Raw genomic sequence first — 18,897 nt, 5'->3', positions numbered from 1 at the left:
TTATTTAGCAGGGTTATTAATTTGCTTTGTTATAAAGTACATTTGATAAAGCAAGTTATGCTTTTGTATTGTATACAGGAATTGAGAGCAACTGGGATGCGGGTGTCAGAAGTTCATTAAGTAATAGCACCAGAGTACTGCTGTAGCACAATGGCACTATTTAACTACAGTCTTTGTTCCTTTTTATTATGGAAGGTATTATTGATTTAGTGGGTCTGGCTTTAGCCATAGTAAAGTGTGTATCATATTCCTAATTTTTTTCCCTTAGCAAAACTTAGTAAAAATTTAAGTTTTCAATATTTTTTATTTTGGTATTTTCTCTTCATATTATCTGCAATAAAGATTTTCTTAGGGAATATTAAAATAATACTAGCTTTGCCTTCCAGGTATGAGAAAGAAGGTCGTGTCCGCAAAGTTATTAAAGCTCAGCAGCTTTGGTATGCCATCATTGAGTCTCAGACAGAGACAGGTACCCCGTACATGCTCTACAAAGATTCCTGTAATCGGAAGAGCAACCAGCAGAACTTGGGAACCATCAAATGCAGCAACCTGTGCACAGAAATAGTGGAGTATACCAGCAAAGATGAGGTAGGTAGAAAAACTTCTGCCTCGGGTACTGAGAGAAGAATCTTAGGAGTTTGTGAATTGTTTGTGAATCTCTCGCTTGATTTCCCTTGAGTTGAGTGAAGGAGTGTTCATAGCTTTATGTAAGCAAAAGGGCACTGAAATAGATTATAAAGGAAGGAAGAGGTGTAATGTGTGCCCTTAAAAATATTTTAGTCTGAGCCATATAGGAAAGACTGTCGATTTTTTCTTACACACACATTGTTGTAATAATCTTTTCTTGAGAAAAATAGCAATACATAATTATTTAGGTTAGAGTTAGGACAAACACAGTAATGTGTTAGAGTGTGCATTCAGTTTAAAGTATGTAAGCATGAGAGTCCTTTCAGTGAATGTGAGACAAAATTCTCATCTCAAATCTTTAAGGCCATTCACAGAAGAGGCAAGGCTGGAAATGGGATATAGATTTGGTTATTTTAAAAAGAAGTTTATGAAAAAGCTTTCTATTTGGGAAGAACTGCCAGTATGACAGATGAGAGACAGGGATAGGTTTTGTGCAGTGAGTGGAAAGTAAGTTTATTGTGATGGAGCAGATACATTAAAGTTTGATGTATGGAGGGATGGCTGTGGTTGAGGGAAGAGAGAAAGTACGTGAAAGCTGGCATATTTCAGACATAGGAAAGCCCTTGTAGATTTCTGAAAGGAAAATAGCATTGCTAGGATGGAAAGGACAGCTCTTGATTCTGGTTATAGAATGGCTTAGTGTGAGAAGTAGTTGGAAGTTACTTTATAAGAGATTGTTGCGTTAGTCAGATGACAGACTGTGGATATTGGATGTAAGCTATGAAAATGAGGAGGAAGGAACAGATCCTGAATTCTAGGACCTAAAAACATGACAGAAGAAAAGTCAAAGAAAATGGTAAGTGAGCTGAACATACCGCTGAGCTTGCAGTTTGATTTAACAAAGTTTACTGACCACCAGGCATGTGTAAGACACCGGACTAGATGCTCTGAGATATAAATGAATGTGGCTCAGTCCCCGCCCTCTAGAAACTTACAATTCAGTTGGAGAAATTGACATATACTTATATTGTTATATAAGATAGACTGTATTACAAAGAATAAAATGACCTTTTTTAAAAACAAAAAATCAGATCATACCATTCTCTGCACAGTACTTATCTTTGACTTTCCAACCCATCCAGAGTTTGTTCATTTTTTAAAAATTGAGATATAAGTCACATACCATAAATTTCACCCTTCTAAAGGATACAATTCCATGATTTTTTATTAGTATTTTCATAAGGTTGTACAACTATCACTGATAGCTAACTCTAGAACATTGTCACCACCCCAGAAAGAAACCTTGTACCTTTTGGCATTTACTCTCTGTTCCCCTCTTCACCCAGCCCCTGGCAACACTGATCTGTTTTATGTCTCTGGGTTTGTCTGTTGTGGGCATTCCGTATGAATGGAATCATGTAATATTGGGCCTTTTGTGTCAGTTGTCCATGCTGTAGTATGTATCATTACTTGATTTCTGTCCTTATAATGCCCTGTGAGATGGTACACAACTGAGTATCCCACCTCATCTGTTCTTATTTTCCCCCTTGCCACTGTGCTCCAACCCTTCTAATTTCATTGCCATTTCTCAAACATATCAAGCATACTCCTGCTGCAGGAGTTTTGAGTGGTAAAATGCTCTTTTCCCCAGAGAGCCATGTGACTTGCTTTCTAACTTCTTCAGTTCTTTCTTCATATGTCATATTCTCAGTGGTGTCTCCCTTGATGACTCTATTTAAATATGGCACTCCTTCCATCCTTAGCCCCAATTTCCTGCCTTATTTTTCTCCCTTGCATTTATCAGGCTTATGTGATTCGAGCTATGGTTTAAAAATGGGTACTTTGTCACCATGTGTAGAATTGATTAGATATGAAGGGCATGAGGGAGTCTAGGTGAGAGGAGTTGAGAGTTTGGATTGGGATAGTCATAATCAAAATGGTGAAGGGAGTATATTCATTCAGTATTATTAAGCATTTGCTATATGCCAGGTGTGGTGGTGCTAGTCCTGAAAATGTAAGGATAAAAAGATATGATCCCTAACCTGAAAAAACTCACCACTTAATGTAGTAAGAATCACCTAAAGAACTTTTTTAAAATTCAAACTTGGGTCCTTTGTTATGGGCTGTTGGAGTCTCAGTGAGGATGAGGTAGACATGTAATTTGGAACAGCTTTTTACAGTGATAGAAATGTTTTGAATTGGGTGGCTACTGAGCACTTGAAATATAACTAGTGCAATTAAGAAACAATTTTAAATTTCATGTAGTTTTTATTTAGTGGCTGTTGTATTAGAGCACATCTACTGACATACATAAATTATAGCACAGTGACATACGTCTGGTAAAGAGCCTTGTACTATGGAGCGTACGGTTCTTCCCCCATCTTAAGCTGTCTCACTGGTGCATGTAACAATTCACACATGGGAATAGGTCCTGGGATTTAGAAATGAACAGGTGAATGGTGAAGAGGAAGCAATCAAAGATAGAAACTAAAACTTTAATGTCAACAAGTGTTAGAGGTTTACAGGGTAGTGTCAGTGAAATAAAAATCATGTGATTCTTGACCCTTTTTCTTCAAATTCTAGGTTGCAGTCTGTAACTTGGCTTCCCTGGCCCTGAATATGTATGTCACATCAGAACACACATATGACTTTACAAAGTTGGCTGAAGTCACCAAAGTCATTGTCCGAAATTTGAATAAAATTATTGATATTAACTACTACCCTGTCCCAGAGGTATGAATAGATTTCTCTGCTTATTGCTAATAATTGAAATCCAAGGTGGAAGGAGTTGATCATAGTCTTCTAGTCATCATGTTATCATTGGAATGATTGGAATGGTGTGAGAAAACTGAGAGTGTGTCCTTTGGTACAGAATGTTGGTTTTACTGTTCATTAATGTCATCTCTTTCTTTTCTAAACCTGTTGGCACAAAGGCAAGCTTGTCGAATAAACGCCATCGCCCCATTGGAATTGGGGTGCAAGGTCTGGCAGATGCTTTTATTCTGATGAGGTACCCTTTTGAGAGTCCAGAGGCCCAGTTATTGAATAAGCAGATCTTTGAAACCATTTATTATGGAGCCTTGGAAGCCAGCTGTGACCTGGCCAAGGAGTATGGCCCATATGAAACCTATGAGGGCTCTCCAGTCAGCAAAGGAGTAAGTATACAGATGAAATTTCTCTTTGCTTGTGAGTTCCTGTAGTAGGCTTAATGGTAGCCCTCAAAAAGATGTTCACATCCTAATGTCTGGGACCTCTGACTATTAAATTATTTGGTTTGAAAAGGGTCTTTGCAGATGTAATTGAGATTATCCTGGATTATCTAGGTGGGCCCTAAATCCAGTGACAGTTGTCCTTACAAGAGACATAGAGAAGAAGGAGCAACAACCATAGAGGCAGAGGTTGGAGAGATGTAGCCACAGCCCAGGAGAATTGAAGCCACTAGAAGCTGGGAGAGGCAAAGAACAGAATCTCCTCTAGAGCCTGGGGATGGAGGGGGCCTTCCCAACATACTGAGTTTGAGCTTCCGGCCTCCAAGACTGCAAGAGAACAAATTTTTGTTATTTTAAGCCACTAAAGTTGTAATTTGTTACACCAGACATCTGAAGCTCATATAGTCCTTTTGTTCTCTGGAGTAAAAAGTATATTCTATTTTAATCTCTTTTATTTAAAACTAATTATTGCTAAAAGACGTAGGAAGAATGCTGAGTTAGTTTGTTTTTTTTTTTCCTTTTTGGATGGGTGGGGAAAGGAGCGGTGCCTTGCATGGCTTGTAGGATCTTAGTTCCCTGACCAGGGATCCTGAGCCCACAGTAGTGAAAACACTGAATCTTAACTACTAGATCACCAGGGAACTCCCAGGTATTAGTTTTCTATAACAAAACTTAGCAGATTAAAACAATATACATTCAGTATCAATTTCTATGGGTCAGGAGTGCAGACTTGGGTTAGCTTAATCTCTGGGTCTCTCAAAGTCAAGATGTCAGTAGAAGTTGTGGTCTCATCTCAGGCATAGTCCTCCAAGCCCTCCTGGTTGTTCATTTCCTTGCAGTTCTAGAGCTCATGGTATCTTACGTCTTCAAAGCCAGTAGGAGGGAGAGTCCCTCATTTCAAGAGCCCCAGTCCAGTCACCATTTTGGGTATTTTCATTTGTCAGGTCAGGGCCACCCAGGATAATCTCCCTTTTTGCTAAAAAATTAAACTGATTCTCAACCTTACTTGCATCTGCAGAAACCCTTCACATTTGTCACAATGTGTGAGTGACATCCATCGTGTTTCCAGGTCCTATATATACTGAAGAGGAGGAGAGTATGAGGGCCTATATCCCAGGAGATGGGAATCTGAGTGCTGTCCTAGCATTCTGCCATCACACTGCCTTTATCCTCAGTAGGATGATTCTCTTCCCTGTAAAATAAGATGTTAGATTTAGTTCTCACAGTTCCTACTGAATTTAGGAACTCTACATTGTTTGAAAATAGGTGTTAATTAGCTAAGTAGATAATATTTAGAGATAGGATAGATCAAGACTATATAGAAAGATGAAGGTAGAGGGTAATTATTTTATTGTACAAAAAGAATACATTTCAGCAACATGCTTTCATTTGTTAAAATTTCCTGGTTTGTAGAGATGATATGGGTCTTCTGAGAGGACTCAGCAGGGATAAAGGGAAGAGGTAAGCCTTAATCAGCCTGCTTTGAATCAATATGACTACATAGCAATTTGTCTAGGAAAATCTCTGGGCCTTATACTCCTTACAAGACAGCATTTGATGGGATATAAGGACATGGCAGTTAGTCATTTGCTTGCTTTTTGTCATAGTTTCAGATGGTCATTGAATGATTTATCATCAGTTTGGGTTGTTTGTTCCTTAGATCCTTCAGTATGATATGTGGAATGTTACTCCTACAGACCTGTGGGACTGGAGCCTTCTCAAGGAGAAAATTGCCAAGTAAGTAGAGATGTAAAGTAGCTTTGAAGTGAGGAGGGTTCAGGTTTTCATCCTGGCTCTTTCAAACTTATGTATGTTATTTTAGCTTCTGAAATTCATCTTTTTCTCTTTTAAATGGGACTGAAAGGACTTACCTATAGAACTGTAATTGTGAAAATACTTCCTAGGACAATATATGTACAGTAGCCTGCAATGAAAGCGTTTTAATACCTGGTGGGTATTACTAGTTGATCTTGTTTTAGGGGCTTAACTAGCAAGAACAGGAATTCTTTTTCTCATTAAGCATTCATATTTCCAAGTGTGTTTGCTTTTTAAATGTTTTCCACTTTTATTTATTGCTTAATTACATTGGGCACGTAAGTGGCTTTCACTGAGTTGATTGTCATAGGACTACATTAGGGAATTTAAAGAGCTTTTGGAGGGTTTATATATTAAAGGAAAGAAAAATGTAAAAATTGAATCTGTAGGCCTTTTTGATTAATAAACATAAGAAATTTGAGTGCAGGCAGAATGTTTTGCTGAGTCAATAATGAAACAAGTTGCTTTTGCTTTCTATCATGACTGTCTGACATGTCTGGGTTAATGTTTGCAGAAGGAAGCAGTAGCTTTAAAGTGCTCTTTAAAAATACCAGTTTACCTTCAGATTGTTTCATTGCTCAAATAATATATGTTAGACAATTTAGAAAAACATACAAGTGAAAAGGGAGTGAAATGAAAATTATTCCAATACCACCTCCCCCTAAAAAACCTATTTGTATTTTTTTGTCTGTCATCCTCAGACTTTCTTCTGGGTTTGTATACATATGTGTATTTACATGCAAATTCAATTTTTAAAAAAATGCCCCTGAACTCTATTTTTTACTTTGTTTTTTCCCTCAAAATACTGTAGTTTAAATTTCTTTTATGTATAACTTTTTAAAGTTTCAAAATTAAAATAAAAATTTCAACATAAATACACATTCATTGTTAATAAAGTTCAAGTAGAGAAATAAAATAGAATGTAAAAGCCCTTTTTTATACGTCTTCTGCAAACCACTTGTCCTACAAAACAAACAAAAAACCAACTTTTTTCTTTTCTCAGAGATCACCAGCATGAATGGTATATGTTTTTCTAGATCTTTTTCAGTTCGTTTGCAGATGTGATCAAACTTGACACATTCTGAGACTTTTTATTTAGTGATTTATTTTGGAGATCTTTCTGTACATGCAAATCTACCTAATGTTTTTAGTGATTACAGATGATTCCATAGTTTGGATGTATGTGACTTTTCAAACCACTGTCCACTATACTGAAGGAGTAAAGACATGGAGCTAGTTTGTGGTTTACTTGATGCCTCACAACTAGAAAGTGACTTAGAGAAGTTGAAATTTCAGTTGTACACACTCCATTAGGATATGAGGCTCGATGCTAAGTACTGTATGAATCTGCTGCTGCTGCTGCTAAGTCGCTTCAGTGGTGTCCAACTCTGTGGGACCCCGTAGACGGCAGCCCACCAGGCTCCCCCATCCCTGAGATTCTCCAGGCAAGAACACTGGAGTGGGTTGCCATTTCCTTCTCCAATGCATGAAAGTGAAAAGTGAAAGTGAAGTCGCTCAGTCGTGTCCAACTCTTAGCGATCCCATGGACTGCAGCCTACTAGGCCCCTCCGTCCATGGGATTTTCCAGGCAAGAATCTAGAGGTATGGAATGTAGCAAAGGCAAGCTCTTTGTGCTTGAGAAACTAAGTAAGGTGAGACATGTAAACACATAAAATATACGTAAAGGTACAGGTCATAAAAAATATTTGCAATGCAAATACTTGATTTTGACAGCTTTACTTAGTGTTGTCTGCCTGGTCAGGAAAGATGTTTTAGAATAGGTATCTCTTCAGCTGAGGTTTTTATTATTACTATTTTATTACTACAATTATTGTTAATTTATTTTGGCTGTGCTGGTTCTTCATTGAGGCATGTGGGCTTAGTTGCCGTGAGGCATGTAAGATCTTAGTTTCTCAACAAGAGATCAAACCCACATCTCCTGCATTGGAAGACAGACTTTTAACCACTGGACCACCAGGGAAGTCCCTAGGCTGAGCTTTGAAAGATGTGCTTAGCACAGTTTGAAGATTTTCAGAGCTCAGATACTACATTTTTAAGCACTCTCTATCGCACTGAATAGAGTCAAAAGGTGTTAGCATTCTTCTAGGAACTTTAATTAACGAGGTGATAGAGGAAGTCAGGAATATTATACTTTGAGCATCATTTTCTCTATTCATTATCCTATTCAGTATAATGAAGAGTTGTGGTGATAGATGTTTGGGTCTCACCACTTTCACATCATTAAGTTTCCTTAAAGAGCCTAGCACAGTGATCACATAGACTGTTAGAAAAGAGTGAGGGTTAAATGAGTGTACCTGAAACAGGTGGGGACTCTCCAACAGCCATTTGAGTGTTTCCTTGGGCAAGATGTTGTATCAAGTGCTGTGATTCGTAAATGGCATAAGTCATGGCATGATAAAGGTTGTCAGCAGTAAAAGTTGTGCTCATTCTGTTTAGGAATCAGCCATTCATTTAGGAGAGGGACATACTGTAGAGTTGCATCCCTCTAAGGGTTAAATGCAAACGTCAGCATGTGAGTGTAGTACATGTGTGGCATTGCAGCAACTGCTTTACTACAATGATTAAAGTAGCTGTCTTCCTGACAGATAGTAGCATAAGGACCAGCACCTAATAATCTCCTTTTCTTCAGGTATGGTATAAGAAACAGTTTACTTATTGCCCCGATGCCTACTGCTTCAACTGCTCAGATATTGGGAAATAATGAGTCCATTGAACCTTATACCAGTAACATCTACACTCGCAGAGTCTTGTCAGGAGAATTTCAGGTGAGAAGATTACAACCAGACCTACTGGAAAGTCTTTTAGGAGCCTGATGTTAGGAGTAAATGCTACCCATATTTAGGATGACCCTCTATCTTAGAATGGGGGCAAAGTTTTGATAAAGTAAGCTGTCATCTCTAATATTATTTATGTTACTTCAGCATATAATAGACATTTTATAAATATCTGTCAGAAGAATGAAGGATTGAGGGTTGAGTATGAAAGCAACTTGTTGAGAGTTCATGCAATGTGTAACCATTCTTAAATCATGTAGTATATGTTATATACTATGCTGTACTACATGTGCTAAACTATAACACATATACTATGGCCTCAAATGCTTTAAGTTGATGATACTGCAGATGTATAGAAGTGTCTTTTAAGATAGTGGTTCTCAGCCTTGGTTACAAATTAGAATTTCTGATGGGAAGGACCAGTGGTGGTTTTTTTTTTTTTTGAGGTTCCCAAGTAATTCTTGTGTGCAGGTTGAGAACCACTAATTTAAAAGATATTTATTTGTGAATTCACAAATATTCTGAAGTAAATTTCTGTAAGGTTTGAGTTGGGTACATTTATAATTTTCTCAAGTATTTGTTGTATCCATACTTAAAACAAGAAAAGAATCATTCTACATACCCACGTTAGGCAGTTAGCTCCTTCCACTTTTGCAAATACTGTATGTTATGTTTTGAATAACAGGTATCAGAATTTTAGAGGAATGTAGCTTTCATGTGATGGGATATGTCACTCAGTTTCATAAGAAATAGAATTTACCAAGCAATCAAATGTGAAACTCCAAGTGTGTAATCCTCTTCAGGCCCTGTTGTTGTTTATTCCTTCACATTTTTTCTCCTTTTCCTTTCAGATTGTAAATCCTCACTTACTGAAAGATCTTACTGAGCGGGGCTTGTGGAATGAAGAGATGAAGAATCAGATTATTGCATGCAATGGCTCCATCCAGGTACAGAATGACCAAAAAAAAAGAAAGTGTGCTCTTCAGGAGCTAAGTTGGACATTGGTACCTTCTCGATTATCCCAGGCAATACAGAGAAAGAATGGCTGTTCATCTGGTCATATGTCTAGGCCTTACCCTCTTGTTTGTGCAGCACTATAAAGCAATGGTTCCCAACTTTTCTGCACATTAGAATACATTAAAGAGCTATTAAAGCTGAAGCTTAGGTTGTTCCCATATCAATTAAATGTCTGGGAATGAGAGTTCAGGCATCATTATTTTTTAAAGACTCTGGATAATTCCAAAGTGCATCAGAGTTTGGAGACCAGTGATGTAAAGCCTGAAATTAGAGTCAAACTTAATTAAAAAGTTTGATGGAGATTGAAGACTGATAGTTCAAAAGACAGAGCCACAAATAGTGTTTAACAATAAAATATTTGCAATTGAGAATCAAGAAGCATTTATTTGTAGACAGAGGCCACTTATTAGATATTGGTCTGCTCAGCAACACAGATAAAGATTCCTGTAACATTTCTGTATTTGCTGATGGAAACTATAGCATTAGCCAGTCTATGTTTTGATGCATGCTAACCCTAGACCTAAGAAATAAGAAAGCCTTATTTCTATTGACTTCGAGTGGAGTTTGTGGAGTCCTACCATATTTAAAGGGTTTTTGTCTCATTGCTTCCTTGGGTCATGTTTCTGTGAGTTGCAGCCCTGAGTTTTTGTATTTTCTGCAAAACTCAAGGGTCATTTATTGCTTAGCTTTTGGCCATTAACCAATTAAAAATGAATCTTACATAACTACCACCAGATTAATATTTTGTTGGTTAGATGGGGTTTTATTGGACTTTGTAAGCTAGAAGTTAGTAGTCTTAGGAAACTTGATGAGGATCATACTGTATTAAATGGAATGGCTAAGATCAGATCTGACTGGAAGTAGAATCACGGCCAGACCCTAGGGCATCGTTCTATTAATTATACTGCTTTCTTCAACCAGAGTACAATAGCATCTGCTTTACCTTCTTCAGAGCATACCAGAAATTCCTGATGACCTGAAGCAGCTTTATAAGACTGTGTGGGAAATCTCTCAGAAAACCGTACTCAAGATGGCCGCCGAGAGAGGCGCTTTCATTGATCAAAGCCAGTCTTTGAACATACATATTGCTGAGCCTAACTATGGCAAACTCACTAGTATGCACTTCTACGGCTGGAAACAGGTTGGTGGAGGAAGTCAACCAACTTGGAATATTTTAGAATTGGAACAGAGTTTTATATTCTAGCTACCTATTAAATATTGCCACCTGGAAGTTCTTTCACTTTAAGTCCAATATGTTAAAACTAATGCACGGGTTTATACTAAATTAAGCTCTCACTTTGAATTTTCTTATTTTGGGTGGGATTATTTTATTCGAAGTTGTAAGCTCATAGGAGTTATCTATGATCCTTCCTTTACTTCCCGTGTAGTCATTCACCGTGTGCTGTTGGTTGTTCGTTTGTACTATTTCTTGAATGCCTTTCTTTCTATTCCATCGCCACCACCACCTTTATTCTTAAGTTCTTACCTCATCTCTTTGCTTCTGATATCTTTACTGTAGGCCAGCTTGTGTCCTGCTACCATTCCTAAAATAAAACTATATACATCAGCCACCTATTCAAAAATATCCATTGTTTCCCAGCTTTAAAACAGAATAAAAGCCAATCATTTAGCTAGTCACTGCCAACTGTAAAGACCTGTGAGTCTGTGATGTATTCTTTTTTTAAAAAAAGAATATTTATTTTTATTTATTTGGCTTGCGTCGGGTCTTAGTTGTGGCACACAGGTCTTTTTCGTTGGGGCACGCAGACCCTCTAGTTGTGGTGCTTGGACCCTGGAGTGTGCGGGCTCAGCAGTTGGGTGCAGGCTTAGTTGCTCTGCAGCATGCAGGATCTTAGTTCCTGAACCAGGGGTCAAAGCCATGTCTCCTGCATTGAGGCAGAGTCTTAACCACTGAACCATCAGGGAAGTCCCTATAATGTATTCTTACTCCCTAACAATGTTCTAGGTATTTATATAGAATTATAATTTTATCCTTTTATTTAACAAACTTTTATTGAACTTGTACTGTGTTCCAGGACTGGGGGTACTGAATAGAAGGTCATGGTTCTTATCCATGAAATAGTCGCCATCTGTTCTTATACAGAGAAACAGTCTAGACCTCTGAATAGTTATAATCTAAAGCAGACAGGTTTTCTTAGGTACACTTGGAAGTCATACACGTAAACAAAAAAAGACTAGAGAACAAAAATATTTGACATTTTGAAAGAGATAAGCTTGTTTTAGTGGTGAAAAGGATAGCATGTACTGTCTGTCTCCTCTCTCTCTAAGCGTTTTTGAGAGGGCTTCCTGTGCTGTGTGTGTGCCGTGCCTAGTCGCTCAGTCGTGTCCGACTCTTTGCGACCCCATGGACTGCAGCCCAGCAGGCTCCTTTGTCTATGGAATTCTCCAGGCAAGAATACTGGACTGGGTAGCCTTTCCCTTCTCCAGGGGATCTCCCCAACCTGGGGATCGAACCCAGGTCTCCTGCATTGCAAGTGGATTCTTCACCATGTGAGCCACCAGGGAAGCCCAAATAAAAAAACAGCTGGGGCTTCCTAGAGGAGATATAATTCTAAATTTAGAAAGCAGTTTGACCTGGTCTGTGGAAATGTATTTTACAATTGGTCTTGAATGTTTAATGTTCTCACAGCTTCTCCTAATTAGTTATACTTACTTCCCTTTTAGGGTTTGAAGACTGGGATGTATTATTTAAGGACAAGACCAGCCGCTAATCCAATCCAGTTCACTCTAAATAAAGAAAAGCTGAAAGATAAGGAAAAGGTATCGAAAGAAGAAGAGAAGGAGAGGAACACAGCAGCCATGGTGTGCTCTTTGGAGAACAGAGATGAATGTCTGATGTGTGGGTCTTGAGGAAGGGCTTAGAAGAGACCAGCACTTCTTCAGTAGCCAAACTACTTCTTGAGCATAGTTAGGTGCAGTAGGTTTGCTTGAAGTGGTAAGGCTTTGCTGGACCTTTTTGCAGCAAAAAGATCAATTGGTTTAAAGTACTATTTCTGTATAAGTGTGAAAGTAATTATTTTTTTTTATTGATATATTGGGAATCAAAGTAGATGTTTTAGAAATGCAAAAGAAGTCATTTTGCAAATAGGGAGTGATTAAGTAGGGTTTTTATCACCCATCTGGCACCCCTTTTCTGGTGACTTCCATTTTGGTAAGGAAACTTTGGTGTGTGCATAGAAGCAAAATGAGTCATAACCTGTGAGAAGTGCTGATGGGGCCTTTATCTGCGTATGGTCTTAATAGGTCATTCTGAAATAAAGATAATAAACATTTCTAAATGACTGTGTGAGACTAATTTTGTCATTTATTTTCTTTCAAAGGTCAAATTTGTAAAAGCATTTTTTGTTCTTTGAGAGTTCAGAGAAGAAATTTTAAGACAAATTACTTAGATACCATATAGAATTCTGATTTTAATATGTGCCTTTTTCCTCTTTTTAAAAAACTGTGGTAAAATAAGCATAACTAAATGTTAGCATTTTACCCATTTTAAAGTATACAATTTAGTGACATTAAGTACATACATATACAAAGTACAGCCATCACCACTATTTCCAGAACTTTTTCATGATCCCAAACAGAAAGTTTATATATAGAACAATGAATTCCTGGTCCCCTTCTCCTATCATTGCCTGGTAACTTCTATTCTACTTTCTATCTCTAAATTTGCTTATTCTCGGTATCTCAAGTAGAAGGAATCTTAATATGTGTCCTTTTCTATCTGGCTTATTTCACTTAGCATAATGTTTTCAAGGTTCATTTATGTATCACATATCAGAATTTCATATCTTTTTAAGGACGAGTAATACCTCGTCGTGTGTGTGTGTGTATATATATATATATATGTATATGCGTATATACACATACATATACACCCCATTTTGTTTATCCATTCATCTCTTAATGGACATTTGGGCTGTTTCCACCTTTTGGCTATTGTGAGTAATACTGCTGTTAACATTGACGCACAAGTAGTCTGAATTCCTGCTTTCAGTTCTTTGGGGTATGTACTAGAAGTTCAGTGATTGGGATATCTGGTAATCTTCTGTTTAACTGTACAAATGACTTTTGACTATTTGATTATAATGTGTCTTGGTGTGGGTCCCTGAATTTATCCTAACTAGGGTTTATTGAGCTGCTTGGTACAGTAGATTCACATCTTTTGTTAAATTGGAGAATTTTTCTTCCATTATTACTTCAGATAATGATTTTGCCCCTTTTCCTCTTTTCCTTCTGGGACTTCTGTGTTGCATTTATCAGTCCACTTTATTAGCGTCTCAACAGGTCCTTTAGGCTTTGTTCGCTTTTCTTCATCTTATTTTTTCCTCTAATCTCAGTAGTCTTATCTTCCAGTTCATTTATTCTTTCTTCTTGCTCAGCTTTGCTGTTGAGCCCCTCTAGTGAAAATTTCATTTCACTTATTGCTCTTTCCAGCTCTAGAATGTCTGATTCCTTTTATTTGTCTTTGTTGATAGTCTGATTTTGTTACTACAAAATCTCTGTTACTACATTGTTTTCCTTTAGCTCTTTGGTTATGTTTAAAACAGTTGTTTTAATGTCTGTCTAGAAAGTCTGATGGCTGAGTTTCTCTAGAGTGGTTTTTGTCAGTTTATATTGTTCCTTTGAATGTTTTCCTGTTTCTTTATAATGCTTGTGATTTTTGTTGTTGAAACATTCTGAGTCGTTTCCAAAATGTTTTTGCAGTGAAGTCTGCTCTCAGAGTATGTTCAGTTAATGTTCTGATAGCTTTCCTAGGTCTTTGCGGATTGGCTCTGTGCTAGGACACATACTTCTCTAGGCTTGCTCTGAGCCTAAGGAATGTGATGGTTGATTTTATGTGTCAGCTGGCTAGGCCATAGTATCTAGATATTTGATCAAACACTGAATAGATCTATGAAGGTATTTCTTTAGATGAAATTAGCATTTAAACTCGTTGACTTTGAGTAAATCAGATCATTCTCCAAAATGTGGGTGGCCTCATCCAATCAGTTAAAGTCTTTAAGAGGAAGAAGACTGTGGTCCCCTGAGAAAGAAGGACTGCTGCCTCCAGACTGCCATTGGACTGATCTGCAATGTCTGCTCTGCTCTGGGTTCCCATCCCAGTGGCTAGTCTGCCGATTTTGGATTTCCCAGTTCCACAATTTTATATATGTGTGTATATAGAAGGGGGGAGAGATATGGTTGACCATTGAACAACATGAGTTTTAAGTGCATGAGCCCACTTATACTTGGATTTCTTCAATAAATGTGGCAGTAGTATACAATCTGTGATTGGTTGGATCTGAATGTGGAACCATGGATGTATCATGGGGCTTAAACATCCATGGATTTTCGTATCCTTAGTGTGTCCTAAAACCAATCCTTGCATTGTTCAAGGGTCAAGGGAATATATAGATAAGATAGTATATGTGTACATATATATATACATATATATACATATACATATATATATATACACACACACACACAGAGCTTATTTTCTCTGGAGAATGAGACCCTGACTAATAGAAGGTCTTGGTACTGAAAATGGTTCTGTTGGAATGGAACCCTAAGGATGAATTTTCCTGAATTGGTTGTCTAATTTGATGAGATTTAAGCATGACTTTGCAGTAGTGAAGAGAGCTCTGATAGCCCATGGGGTGATGTGGCAATAGAGATATGCAGAATACCATCACTGGATACTCCTAATCAAATAAAAGAGGCAAAGGTCTGGCTTACCATGTATGTGTTCTGCCTCAGGGATATATCAGCTCTCCAGCCCAGTATTGTAATTTATAGTTCATCTTGATCATTTTTTCTCCACGGTACATCACACTGCTCCATTACATTGAGGTACGGGTTGGACCTAGTGAGCGAAAAGAAGCAGCTGCTATAGACTTACCAGTACAACGTTTGTGTATCAGGGATCAGTGGTATGAGGCATGTTGAGGTATTCCTTCCATGGTGAGGGATAAATTGTTCTGACTCTTACAACCAAAAGACAGGCATAAAGCCTAGTGGTCCTCTATGGATTTTGGAGGCAAAATGGTAACATACTCCTCATTTGGGTGTGTTATTTTGACCCATTTACCATATGACCCTAAAAGCTGCTAGTTTTGAGTGGGGCCCAGAACAAAGAAGGCTCTGCAACATGTCCAGCCTGTCATGCAACCCACTCAAGTATCTTTCGATCCCTTGAGAGAGACAGCTTTTTGGCTGCTACTTACTGTGCCTCAAGCCTGCTTAACCGAAGACCGTCAAGTTCCTATGCATCCTGAACTGCTGTCATGAACTGGGTATTATCTGCCCACTAAACCTAAAGTTGGCATGCATAGTAGCATTCCATAGTGGCATCATCAAATGGAAGTTGTGTATACAAGCCTGGCCTCAAGCAGGCCCTGGATGCATAAGTAATCTACTGAAGAAGTGGCCCAAATGCCCATGGTTCTCACTCGTGCTTCTCTGCCAGCCTGCACCCATGGCCTCATGGGACATTCTATATAATCAATTGACAGAGGAAGAGAAAACTTGGGTGGTTTACAGCTGGTTCTGCACAGTACAGGACACCTCTTTTGAGGATATCCCTGAAGGACACCCCATTCCATAGATGACAGTTAAGGAGATCTTTCAAGTACGGGTGACTTAGATAAATCACACTGGCTACTATGGGAAGAGTGTCCTGACCAATGGGTTTGGATCAAGCTCAAGTGCAGATAAAGGCCTAATCTGGCCTTTGGATGAGATTGGGTCCCCAGAGAAGACCTGGTTTGGGTGACTCTCAGACTGCTGGGACCCCTGGCTGGACTGGAACTGTTTGGGCTAGGCTGGACACCTGGGATAGGCCTGGCCTGTGTGCCTGTATCAGATAGGGGTATCAGGCAGAGCCTCACCTGGGTTTGGAACTGCCTGAACTCTGGAATCCAGCCTGTGTGCTTGCATTAGACTGGACCTGGGCCTCAAGACTGACCTGGATATTTGGTCAGACTGGGGTTCATGTCAAGTCTTACACCATATTTGGGACAGATTGGGCACCAGGGAAGGGTCTGTCCTGTATTACTTGTTTCAAACTGTGTGTTCAGGGCAAATGATCGTCTGCATGACTTTATATAACTTCCGGTGGAGCTCCATATATCCAGGTATTAATTGGGGACTTTCTCAGGAGTCAGGGAGAAGAGGACAGAGAAATGAAACTAACAGGGATAAATAGGGGGAAACAATTTTATTATTGGATTGAAAACAGCATTCTAAAAGGAATAGTTTACCAACAGTGAACCTGCTGTTGAGCCTGTAATCTCAGGAAATTCCAGCCTGTTCCTCAGTACTGCCTGTTTATCTCTGTACCCAGAGATCACAGCCCCAATATCCCATATTGAGGAAGTTCACCCTGGCAGTTTCCCTTTCACTCTCATATTTTGCAGCCTCTCTGGCTTCTCCCTAGCTTCCCGGGCGAGTTCCTTTCCACAGAGCATCTTTTCTATATGTTGCCGGACCTCTCTGGTCCTCACCCCATAAATGACTGGATTCAAGGTTCCTGGGAGCAGCAAATAGATGGCACTGAGGAGGTTCTGGACATCCTGAGACACAGTCTTGGCTACTCGGAACACGATGGAAGTGGAGAGACCAGAGAGGTAGATGGTGAGGATGACCAGTAAGTGGGAGCCGCACGTGTGCAAGGCCTTGGCTCGGGCTCCCCCGGAAGATATCTGAAAGGCAGCGTAGATGATGCGGGTGTAGGAGGTCCCCAGCAGGGCTAGATCAAAGCTCACAGTGGCCAACCGCATGGCCAGCCCCAAATGGTTGTTGAAGGTCAAGTCTCCACAAGCTATACTCAGCAGCGCAATGTACTCGCAGGTGAAATGTCGGATCACCGCTGTCCGGCAAAATTGAGCTCGTGAGGTTAGCACCACCAAGGGCACTGCCACTCCCAGGCTCCGTGTCAGGGCGAAAAAGGCCAGCACACCCAGCAAACGGGAGGTCATCAGGTCACTGTAGCGGAGTGGGTGGCAGATGGCCACATAGCGGTCTAGGGCCATGGCCAGCAGGAGGTTGTAGTCCAGAAGGAGCGTGAAGTAGATGAAGAACATCTGGGCCAGGCAGCCATGCAGTGATATGGGGTTAGCATAATGCACAAAGCCTTCCAGCATTTTGGGCATCACCGCTGTAGCAGCACAGACGTTAACAGCCAGGAGCAGGGCAATGAGCACGTACATGGGCTGGTGCAGGCTCCGCTGGGCTGCCACTGTGTGGATGACCAGGGCGTTGGCAGAGATGATGCTCACATAGAGGAAAGTAAGAGGCAGGACCAGGAAGGGCCTCCACTCTGACAATCCAGGAAAGCCCACCAGGAAGAAGTTGGTGTAGGAAATGTTGAAGGTGCTGGTATTTCGATCCTCATCCATTGGCTTTGGCCCTGGGCTGGCCCCAGAAGTGGGGAACAAAACGGTCAGTGGAAGAAAGCCAATTTCTATTGCTATTTTGGGGCCTGAGGGGTTTGTGATGAATATCCACCTCTTCATGTATCTATGGCCACTCTGGGGGAATAGACAGGTATTGTGTCAGGTGTAATGGGAGCTACAAAGATGAACAAGACATTCTTTGTCTTCAGGGAGCTCTTAGCTTATGCACGTGAGGTGTAAACTTACAAGATACTGTTTATCAGGACCTCCCTGGTGGTCCAGTGGCTACGACTCTGAGCTTCCAATGCAGGGGGCCCAGGTTTGATCCCTGGTCTGGGAACTAGATCCCATATACCACAACTAAGACTTAGTACAGCCAAATAAATTTTTAAAAAAGATACTCTTTCTGTGATATTTCTGATATTTGATTGCTGAGTAAAAAGGTTCGGAGGAAAGTAGGTATGGTGTAGGAGAGAAGAAAAAGGAGTGATGGCTCAGAGGCACTAAAAAGGATGAAGAAGATCCTTGATTAGCAGGAAGAAAAGTATATGAGGAATCTTTGGTCTAAGAAACCTGGGAAGGACCAAGGAGGGGTTTTGGGGAGTGAGGAAAATACCAGGCTCATCTGTCCATGGGATTCTCTAGGCAAGAATACTGGAGTGGGTTGCCATGCCCTTCTCCAGGGAACCTTCCCAACCCAGGGATCGAACCCACATCTCTTAACGTCTCCTGCATTGGCAAGCGGGTTCTTTACCACTAGCCTCACCTGGGAAGCCCCCACATCGGGTCTAAGAAACCTGGGAAGGACCATGTAGGGGTTCACTGGAGTGAAGCACCAGTGAGGAATGATGGTCTCACTTTTGTGCCTGGGGTACACTCTGTGTCAAGGATAGAGGAAGCTGCTGAGCAGAGCTTCTGTCTTCTTGGACACAAAGCACAGGCCACAGAGACTTGTCTCTACCTAAGACCCTCTCAGCTGGCTGAGGGGCCTCTTGCCTGGGCTTGCCCCCAGTGGATAATGCTTGCTTTCCTTTCAGAATG

General features: G+C 39.9%; 2 protein-coding genes across 2 annotated transcripts in view; one reads left to right on the top strand and one right to left on the bottom strand.

Moving 5' to 3' along the window:
* Positions 1-12,762, top strand: part of RRM1 (ribonucleotide reductase catalytic subunit M1) — a 39,099-nt gene extending 26,337 nt beyond the window's left edge. The window contains exons 12-19 of the mRNA XM_004016269.5: positions 387-588; positions 3,211-3,360; positions 3,561-3,782; positions 5,497-5,573; positions 8,302-8,437; positions 9,298-9,393; positions 10,416-10,604; positions 12,149-12,762. Of these exons, the coding sequence (XP_004016318.1) occupies positions 387-588; positions 3,211-3,360; positions 3,561-3,782; positions 5,497-5,573; positions 8,302-8,437; positions 9,298-9,393; positions 10,416-10,604; positions 12,149-12,334 (1,258 nt within the window). The 3' untranslated portion in view covers positions 12,335-12,762. The remainder of the gene's footprint in view (positions 1-386; positions 589-3,210; positions 3,361-3,560; positions 3,783-5,496; positions 5,574-8,301; positions 8,438-9,297; positions 9,394-10,415; positions 10,605-12,148) is intronic.
* Positions 12,763-16,839: 4,077 nt separating this feature from the next.
* On the bottom strand, positions 16,840-17,859 carry LOC101123408 (olfactory receptor 52Z1P-like). Its single transcript, XM_012095959.4, has one exon. It carries the CDS (start codon positions 17,857-17,859, stop codon positions 16,840-16,842), a length of 1,020 nt encoding a protein of 339 aa, XP_011951349.3.
* Positions 17,860-18,897: the final 1,038 nt, after the last annotated feature.

This window comes from Ovis aries, chromosome 15, assembly GCF_016772045.2.
Source record: "Ovis aries strain OAR_USU_Benz2616 breed Rambouillet chromosome 15, ARS-UI_Ramb_v3.0, whole genome shotgun sequence".
Lineage (NCBI taxonomy): Eukaryota > Metazoa > Chordata > Mammalia > Artiodactyla > Bovidae > Ovis > Ovis aries.
Note: the sequence above shows the minus strand (reverse complement) of the source record. Positions and strands in the feature narration are given on the sequence as shown.

Coding starts and splice junctions, on each gene's coding strand:
- LOC101123408 (XM_012095959.4), bottom strand. CDS start 17,859: ATGGATGAGGATCGAAATACCAGCACCTTCAACATTTCCTACACCAAC.